The sequence below is a fragment of the Galeopterus variegatus genome, unplaced genomic scaffold (assembly GCF_000696425.1).
Source record: "Galeopterus variegatus unplaced genomic scaffold, G_variegatus-3.0.2 Scaffold5072, whole genome shotgun sequence".
In the NCBI taxonomy this organism is placed as follows: domain Eukaryota; kingdom Metazoa; phylum Chordata; class Mammalia; order Dermoptera; family Cynocephalidae; genus Galeopterus; species Galeopterus variegatus.
In genome coordinates, this window is record NW_007731183.1 from 108,199 (window position 1) to 118,196 (window position 9,998).

The 9,998-nt window shown below is 41.7% G+C and overlaps 1 protein-coding gene across 1 annotated transcript; it reads left to right on the forward strand.

The window, feature by feature from the left end:
* Window positions 1-4,899: 4,899 nt before the first annotated feature.
* CD1D (CD1d molecule) lies at window positions 4,900-9,117 on the forward strand. The gene is given in 8 exon segments (XM_008588853.1): window positions 4,900-4,923; window positions 5,977-6,098; window positions 6,191-6,255; window positions 6,557-6,702; window positions 6,704-6,824; window positions 7,112-7,390; window positions 7,956-8,234; window positions 9,008-9,117. Coding segments are annotated over 8 exon segments (1,146 nt in total).
* The last annotated feature ends 881 nt before the right edge of the window (window positions 9,118-9,998 follow it).

Sequence of the window (9,998 nt, forward strand, 5' to 3'; positions counted from 1 at the left end):
GTTCCTCATTTTGATGATTTCAGAAACTTATCCATTCTAAATGACCTCTTCTGGATACAGTGTAATTGTAAACACTCCTCTTTGATCAAGGTGCTTAGAACAATACAGCATCAAATATGGTGGACAATTTCTGGCAAGAAGGCAGAGTACAATAATAGATCGCCCACTCATCAAAATACATCAAAGACTTGTGAGTGCTGAATGATGTGTAACGTAAAGATTCCAAACAACATAGTTAAGCTTAAAGGAGACTGCCTGTAACAAAGGGAAGCACTGAACACAGAAGAGTAAGAGTGAGCTGGCAGAGGGGCAGCTCATGGGTGTTTTGGTCCTGGTTTTGCAAAGATGCTGGTAGCTAGTTTCCTAATGCCCAGGCAGGGACGGGAGACTTTGCCTTCTGATAGTGGATGGTGACACCCTGCAAAAGAGGTCCCCTGCAAAGAGTGGGATCCTCGAACAGGTGTAAAGTTTATGACAAAGGGACAAGAAAACCCTTTTCTGCTGGCCCTAGGAAATGTTGAAAATACTTGCTAGAGTATTGGGTAAAATAATAATTTAAAAAGTCCCGGAGAGACTAAAACCCCAGGCATGTGATGTGCACTGATTTGGGGCCTCAATATTTTGTTGTCTACATAGAGTATAAACCACAAATTGAGAAATTAACACAAGAACTGGTCCCTAGCTGTTGACATTCCTAGGGCCTTGGCAGAAGCAAATACAAAATAGACTTTTTTACAACCTAGAGCAAATGGTACTCTCACAGAGGAAAAAAATGAGAAAACATCAGCAAAACCCTCTATAAAGATAAGGACAGTAAAAAGGACAAGTTACACTGGGAAGAGAATCAGCACAGAGTGAGAAAATTTACTTCTCAAGAACTGAAGCTAATAACATAATGTGAAAAAGATAAAATAAGTATGCTTAAAATGTGTAATAAGCTAAAAGAAGGAATAGAAGGCATAATAAAAAATATAGTTTGATAAAAAGAACAGAAGCATTTATAAGAATAATCAAATCAATTTTCAATAGATCCTATGAACCAAATAGATAAAATAAGTATGCTTAAAATGTGTAATAAGCTAAAAGAAGGAATAGAAGGCATAATAAAAATATAGTTTGATAAAAAGAACAGAAGCATTTATAAGAATAATCAAATCAATTTTCAATAGATCCTATGAACCAAATAGCGCCAAATCAAACAAGTCAAAGTTCAGGCTATACAGGCATTTCCATAGTATTTGAGTCCAATTGGTCTTGTTCAGGGTGTGATGGCAACTAAGGACCATTTAGTTTGGTATAGAATGCTCTGATTTAAAGAGTTATCCAATTTTGTTACTACATGATGAGTTATGGAGTACAGAACTTTCAATAACGAAAGCTTTAAGGACTCAGGAGGACCAGGAGGCCATTCAGTCTCTCCATGAGTCTGCACTTAACATTGGATTTATATCCTCTTAAATACTGATTTTGTTTTTCCAATTTAGGTGCATAGCACTGCTTATTTCGTAGGTTATCAAAGGTTATTTGACTTGGATCAATCTTATGGGGTTTATTCAAATTTCATATCTTAACAATTTCAGTACCGGCTAACTTAGCATGAAAATCTGTCAACGCATTTCCTTGTTACTCATTTCTTGTTCTGCTAGATGTTGGGTTAGCAGGTTTGTAAAACCAGCTTCTTCATGAGAGTTCCGAGAATTCTCATACAGTCCAATGGCATAATATTAAAATTATTAGAAACCTGTACATGTCAAAGTCCTTTCCATGAACCTCCTTGAAAATGAAACATTTAAGGTTTATCGTTGCTCAAGAAAGTACCAGAGTAAACAATTAACGAAGACAAAATGGCCACAGTTAAAGACATAATGAGAGTTCATTACCATGATGACACAGTAGACAAGGAAACTTGGCTATTTCTGTTGCATACAACATTTTGAGATACAACTAAAATTATGACTGATACCAGTATACAATAACTAATAAATTTCTATGAATTTCATACAATTTCTAAAACACATCTCTGTATATTCACAGATTTCATATCTGTTAATTCAACCAACTTCAGATCAAAAAAATTAAATAAAAAAATACGATAAAAATAATAGAAATAAATAATACAGTATAACAACTATTTACATAGTATTTATGCTGTATTCCACATTCTAAGTAATGCAGAGCTGATTTATACTATATGGATTGTGTAGGTTATATGCAAATATAAAAATATAAAAAAAATTTTTGTATGAGGTACTTGAGCATCCATGAATTTTGGTATCCCCCTATGGATACTCATTATTTGACAGTGCTTTCCATATAATTATCATATCAAATAACGTCAATTAGTTTTATAATCCTCTTTTTATAAGGAAAGGTATCCTTTGAGAACTTCCAAGGCCCATCTTGAAAAATCCCAAAGTTAATTTGAGGTCAAGAAAAAGACTTAATTTAGAATTTGATTTTGGGAAGTTCGCCAAAAATATCAAACTTTTAAAACACTTGATCAAAATAGCATCATAGGTGACTGTGAAATAACAATTATTCATTTAACCAAAGTGATAATTAAAAGATTTCAAGGGCAGGGCCGGCCCCATGGCTCACTCAGGAGAGTGAGGTGCTGGTAGTGCCCAGGCTGCGGGTTCGGATCCTATATAGGGATGGCCGGTGCGCTCACTGGCTGAGCGTGGTGCAGAGCACACCATGTTGAGGGTTGCGATCCTCTTACCGGTCCAAAAAAAAAAAAAAAAAAGATTTCAAGGGCTAATACATAAAGTTAAATAGTTGTTGGAAAGATCTTAGCCCTTTAATAGAAAGGGTTCAGTTTTCTGAAGTGATCAAAATCTTCTTAAAGACAAAATAAAGCCCAGGGAATAACCTTGGTAAAACATAGAATCTTTGTTTCCTTGTCCAGTTACTAAAAAGGTAAAGAAAAACCTTTCACTATTTTCTATTAAGAGCAAAGGACAATACTTCAAGTAAAACTTGTTTGAACATAGAGAATTGAAATCTAGTTTTGCATCAGTGAACTTTTGATACTAATGCTTAATTTTTAGAAAAACATAAATAATTTCCTGCTAATTGAAACCAGCTTGATCACACGTAAAATTCCTTTCACAAGACTCAACTTCCAGAAACCTTCTACAACTTTCTTATTCATTCAGTTTTTGACCTGTACTTTTTCTCTTCTCATTTTGAAACAACCAATCTTTCTACTTTAGGACAAATTTTTTACCTTTAACAAAATGACATCTTCCGTTCCTCATAGCTCCACTTACCAAAAACATGTCTTACTTTCCTTGCATACAAAGGTATTTCCCTTACTATTTCTAGTTTTAATTACTGTATATTAATTAAAATTTTTAACTCTTAGTAACCTTAATTTCTAGTAAAAAGAAGGAAAGCAATTTTGGACTGTCTGTCATATACCAACATTTTATGAATATACATTTCATCATTTCTATAAAAATGGACTTTCTCATAGGACATTTTTTTTCATGTTTACTAACAGACCTGAGTATATTTAGCTTCTCTAAACTGGGAAAGACATGATGCCTAAATATATATAAAAATAAGATGCCTAAATATTTATATAATTAAAATGAGAAATAGTAGGGAAATAACTTCGTATGCAAGGAAAATAAACTTATGTTCAACAATTAATGTTTCAGTATTTTAACTCAGAAATAACTCAGACACTTTATAAACATCTATTACTTAATTTAACATAACATACCTTTAATATTTCAAATTACTGTAAAAGATTTTTGAAATGATAAGTTCATTTACAAATTTTATGCCATTTACATTCACCCAATCTACTTGTTCTTAACAATTATGCTCAAATTGCTCATTAAACAAAGCTAGCCATTGAAGGAGTTCAGGAAATGCCACCCCAAAATGTGCATATTGGTATACAAATTTTTGGTGTATTGATTACTTTGAGTTGATGGTAGTTGAAAAACAGTAGAATGCAGAGGCTTTCACAGTTCTCCTCCATTTGCCCAAAGACAGATCCTATAAAAGGAGCTCAGTTGTCATGAATCTTCTGAAGATTAACTCTTGCCACATGACAGAAGGCCAGAAGTCCACCACAGCTAGACAGACCTTGTCACAAACCATCATCTATTTTTTAGAGGCCCATTCATCTTTTCCAAAACCATTTCCACCGAGAATCTCTCTTTTCTTCACCTCTGTCCATTTCTCCCTTTACAGCAGGGTGTGGGTGAGATGAGTCAAGGGACACTTGCTCTTTTCTTGATTGATCTGCCTGATTATTGCTCTAAGCAATTGCTGGCTAGATTTCTCCTTCTATTCTCTGTCCTCAATCTTTAAAAATTTTTCTAAACCGGGGTATATAGAGCAAACAGTTTTCGGGTCCTGTAATGTTGGAGGACCAGTAGGGGGTCTGATAGAGTTTGGATGTTATTGTCCCCCCAAAACTCATGTGGAAATGTGATCCCCAACTTGGCAATGTTGGGAGCATTTTTGGTCATGGGGACAGATCCCTCATGAAAGGATGAATGCTCATGGGGGTGGGGGGCAGCTAGTGAGTGAATTCTTAAACTATTAGTTCCATGAAGAGCTGGTTGTTTAATGGACCCTAGCACTTACCCTCTCTCTCTTTCTGGCTTCCTCTCACCATGTGATCTGCTTGTACCTGCTGGCTGCTTGCCACGTTCTGCCATGAGTAGAAGCAGCCTGAAGCCCACGCCAGATGCAGCTTTATAAATTACCCAATCTCAGGTATTCTGTTATAGCAACACAAAAATGAACTAATACAGAAAATTGGTACCAGAAGTGGGGTCAGAGTCCTCACAGAGAACCTCCACCAGGGAAATGTCTAGTAGAGCCAAGGCAGCATGGCTGACTCCAGGACTCCAGAACTTAAGGGCCACTGGCAACATGCAACACCTGGAAAAGCCACAGGTACCTGGCAAAGTTGTGTTGTGGGGCTGCCCTGGGCTTTGGGGCCCAGATGCCTCACTGTGCCCAGGATGCAGGTCTTGTAGTCAAAGATTATTTTGTAGCTTTAAGATTTAACATCTGCCCTGCTGGGTTTTGGAATTGTTTGGGGCCTGTTTCCCCTTTCTTCTGGCCTATTCCTCCCTCCGAAATGGGAACATGTACCCAATGTCTGTTCCACCATTGTATCTTGGAAGTAGATAAATTTGTTTTTGATTTTTACAGATTCACAGCTGGAAGGAATTTTCCCTTTGGTCTCAGATGAGACTCTGGACTTTTGAGTTGGTGCTGTAACAAGCTAAGACTTTTGGTACTGTTGGGATGAAATGATTGTATTTTGTATGTGAGTGACATGAGTTTTGGGTGGCCAGGGATGGAACGATAGAGTTTGGATGTGTTGTCCCCCCAAAACTCATGTAGAAATCTGATCCCCAACTTGGCAATGTTGGGAGCAGTTTGGGTCATGCGGGCTGATCCCTCATGAATGGGTTAATGCTGTCCCTGGGTGGAGGGGGTAGTGAATGAGTTCTCACTCTATTAGTTCCCACCAGAACTGGTTGTTTAGTGGACCCTGGCACCTCCCCTCTTTCTCTTGCCTCCTCTCCCCATGTGATCTGCCTGAATCTGCCAGCTGCCTGCCACTTTCTGCCATGTGGCCCATGCCAGATGCAGCTGTCCCAGAATCATAAGCCAAGTAAATCTCTTTTCTTTATAAATTAGCCAGTCTCAGGTATTCTGTTATAGCAACACAAAAATGAACTAATACAGGGTCCCTCTGGTCTGTCCAACCTTTGGTAGATTTAAACTTTGTTTTAAAAGCATCACTATCTATTTTACTCATTCTATTTAAATAACTATCTAAAAGTTTTCTACCTTAAATTTGTATTTCCAAAGGGATGGATTTTAGATAAAACAAGGTACAAAATCTTCATTGAGACAGGAGCTAGAGACAAGCTGGTTGTGAAAGGTACTGAAGTGAGTCAGGACTGCTTGGACACCCACCATGGCTCTTTGCAGCTGGAACAGCTAAAGGCGAGGGAGACCATCTGGCAGAAGCAAACTGCCAGCAAGCCAGAGTGGAGTCCTGCCTGTGTCAGGGTTTGGGAATTGGTTGGCAACCTGAACAAAAGGAACCTGAGGTGAGCATGTGGGGCAGGGCGCGGGGCGAACAGAGGAGAGTGGAGGTCAGAATAGCGTGCTCGGCTGAGCTCCGCTAGATTCCCACGCCCAGCAACATTAGGCACCTGCTGTTTATGCTGCTCTGGGGGCTCCCCCAGCTTGGGGGAAGTTTCAAGAGTGAATGGAAGGAGGGTTCCCAGGTACGCGCCGGGGAGGGTGGAGAGAGGGAGCTCCGCTGGGATTGAGGGCGACGCACTTTGGGGCTGAAGGAGGCGTGGCTCACGGCAGGAGACCGAAGCCCATTGGGTGATCCAGTCTGCGTCTCCCAGCTCCGGGGAGAGGGACTGGGGCTCAGAGCTCGCAGACACCGCACCTCCTAAGAAGCTAATCCAGCGTGGTTTCTTTCTTTCTTCCTTCCCCTTATGCCGTCTGCTCTCCTGGCCACCCGTGCACTCCTCCAATCTTCACTCTCTCTCAGTCCTGCAAAGGAGTTTCCCGGTCCGCTGCCTCCAGATCTCGTCCTTCAGCAGCAGCAGGAGGTGCACGGACTGCTTGGTGTGGCTGGGGGAGCTGCAGACCCACAGTTGGAGCAATGACTCGGACACCCTCCAGTTACTGAAGCCCTTCCTGGTCTCAGGGAAAATTCAGGGACCAGCAGTGGGAGACGCTGCAGCACATATTTCAGGTTTACCGAAGCAGCTTCATCAGGGACATTCGGGAATTGGCCAAAAAGGTGCACATAGTCTGTGAGCTGAGGGATGGGATCCTGCGCATGTATCCAAGGGGAAAGAGTGGATGCAGAAGCCCAGCTGGGAGTCTGTGGCCCCACCTGATGAGACTCTCCACTCTCTCTGCCCTCTTCTGATGTCCTCTTCTGCCTGGAGACCTCCCAGCCGCTGACTTCTAATAGGATCTCTTGTTCTTTCCTGCTCTAACTCTCATTTCCCTGAACTCTGAGTTTCCAGTTTAATCCTCACACCAATTTGTTTTCCAGTTTTTAAAATCTTTCTTTGATTTGTATTCCTCTTCTCAGATCCCATTGAGATCCAGGTGTCTGCTGGCTGTGAAGTGCATCCTCGGAGAGATTCAGAAAGTTTCTTGCACGTGGCATTTCAAGGGAGAGATATTATGAGTTTCTAGGAATCTTCTTGGAATCCAGCCCTGGATGCCCCACAGTGGGCCGAGATTGCCCACAGAATGCTCAACAAGTACGAAGGGACTCGGAAAATGATACAGCAGCTCCTCAGTGACACTTGCCTCCAGTTTGTCAGTCGCCTCCTTGAGGCAGGGAAGTCAGAACTGGAGAAGCAAGGTCAGCCTGCCTTTCTTACTCCCTGTGCTCCACTTTGGGGCTCCATCCAGGTTTTTGCACTCCAGGATTCTTATCCCTTTGAGCACCAGAGGAAGCAAGGGGCCCAGGAGGGGGTGGATAAGGCATGAGGCTATTTATTCATTCCACAGACATTAACTGAGTGCCTCTTGGGGTCCATGAATTTAATTAAATAAACACCAAGTGTCAAAATTGAGTCAGGCAGGCAGAATCTCTGCTGGTGTGAGAGGATGAGAAGATAGATTAACAATTAAAGCAATATTTGAAACCTGCTACAGCTGAATACAGGGTGTTATAGGACTACAGAGGAGGGGCATTTACTGGAGACTGATTTCAGGGAAGGAATGACTATCAGGGAAGGAATGACTATCAGGGAAGGAATGACTATCAGGAAAGTCTCTCCTGAAGAATGTGACACAAGTGGATTGAAGTTATGAGAGGCTTCATCTCTAGAAGTGGAAATGTGGGAAGCATGAGCCTGGCATGAAGCCTGGAGGCTGGACTGAGAGTGCTTACTTTAAGCTCGCCCTTCTCTTACTAGATACAGTGAAGTCCAAGGCCTGGCTGTCCAGTGGCCCCACTCCTGAGCCTGGCTATCAGCTGCTGGTGTGCTATGTCTCCGGATTCTACGCAAAACCCATGTGGGTGATGTGGATGTGGGGTGAGCAGGAGAAGCCAGGCACTCAGGGAGGTGACATCCTGCCCAATGCTGATGGGACATGGTATCTCTTAGTGACCCTGGATGTCCTGGCTGGGGATGCAGCTGGCTTGACTTTCCAGGTGAAGCACAGCAGTCTAGGAGGCCAGGACATCATGCTCTACTGGGGTGAGAAAGAACTGGGACCCAGGCTGCAAATGGGCACAAGCGGTCCTCAGGCATAGAGGAAGGGACTGGGGAAGGGTGGGGCTTGACACATCCAGGATAGAGTTACAGATATGAGGCACCCAACCAGATGGGGTAGAAGAAGGGGATTCCAGATACAGGGAGGAAGGAAACAAAGACCTGAAATTCATAAAGGATTGAGATAAGATTCTCCATATAGAAGAATAAATGAGACTAAAATCTCGGAGATCCAGTAGTTAAGTGGGAAATAAAAAATCCAAGAGGATTCATTTTTCAGCAGAGAGAAGACAAAGGACTTTAGAAAGACAGGTTAATAAAAATAGCTGTGGTTTAATGACCGCTTGCTTCATGTGGGCTGACCACTCTGCATACAGCAGTTTGTCTAACCATCAGAACTCTCCTTTGAAGCCAGTACTGTTATTCTGTTTTATAGATGAGGAAATTGTGGCTAAGACAGATTAATTGCATAGAGATACGTAGGAACTAGAAGGGCTAGATTTAGACTCAGGTCTTCCTAGCTACAAAGCTGCTGCCCCTGCCCTCTGTGCTACACTATCATATGCTGAAGTGAGCTGAATTGGGGATACCCAGCCCCTGAAAAAAGATGGGGAATCTAAACTTATGAAGAATAGAAATAGTCTCTTTAAATGGAAGAGGAAATAAGAAGCACCTGGCATCCACACGTGTTTGGACAAGGAGATTTGACACAGGGAGAGGTCTTGTGCTGACAGACATCTCACGTTCCCCCAAAGAAGATGGGAGCCACCTCTCCATAGGCATAATCATCTTGACAATACTGGCATGCCTGGCCTTCCTTCCTGTGCTCATTGTAGGCTTAACCTTCTGGTTTAAGAGGCACCAGTAAGTCTCTCCTTTCTGTCTCCTCCTTCACTGAACCTCTCTCTCTTCCATTCCCTGCTCTCCTTTTCTCTAAGGGTCTCTCCTTTCTATTCCCTGAAAGCTCCTGTCAAGACATCCTGTGACTCTCCTCACCATTCCTGTCTCCCTGGAACAAAGGACCTCAAGTTCCCAGGACTTCAGTCCTGGTCTGTCCAGGAATTGAGGATGAAAGGAGAGGTTTCTTGAAGAAGTGGGGAATAATCATAAGGCAGCTCTCACCGCATCCTTTTAATAGTTACCTAAAGGAATTTAAGTTCTCTTTCATAATTACTACAAGTTTATAAGCCCAAGTACTTTTGTAAAATTTGGTCTGCAATCTCAGACACCTTCCAGGGACAAGCAGATAAGGGCTGGGGTGTGAGTGTGTGCATGGTCATTGTATGAATGACGGAATCTGCAATAAACTGGAAGTCACATTTCCTGTCCAAAGGAAACAGCTGCTTGTTGTCGAGTGTAAAGTCAGGCCCTGGCTTGGCTGTAACTTTTTTTCAAGAAAACTGAAAATCTGGATATTTATGTGAACATGCCTGATTTTAAAATGTTGACTCAAGTTTTTACAAAATAATGTGTGGGACACCCCAAATACACACCTGCTGGCTGATGACAACCCAGGGGCTCCCAGTTTGTATCTCTTTTGTAAAGTTTGCCCTGAATGATATAATGGCAGTTTTAGAACACAGGTTCTACTGTGAATTTGGATTTACAGCTGAAGGACATTTTCTGTTTAAAAGAAATTTAGGTTGTAAGAAGCAGAAGTTTCTCAAGCTTTTACTTGACATAACTTTATTGAAAGAGGGGAAATCATGGTTTATATGTACTATGTTGAAAAGAGCTGCTCTGGATAGG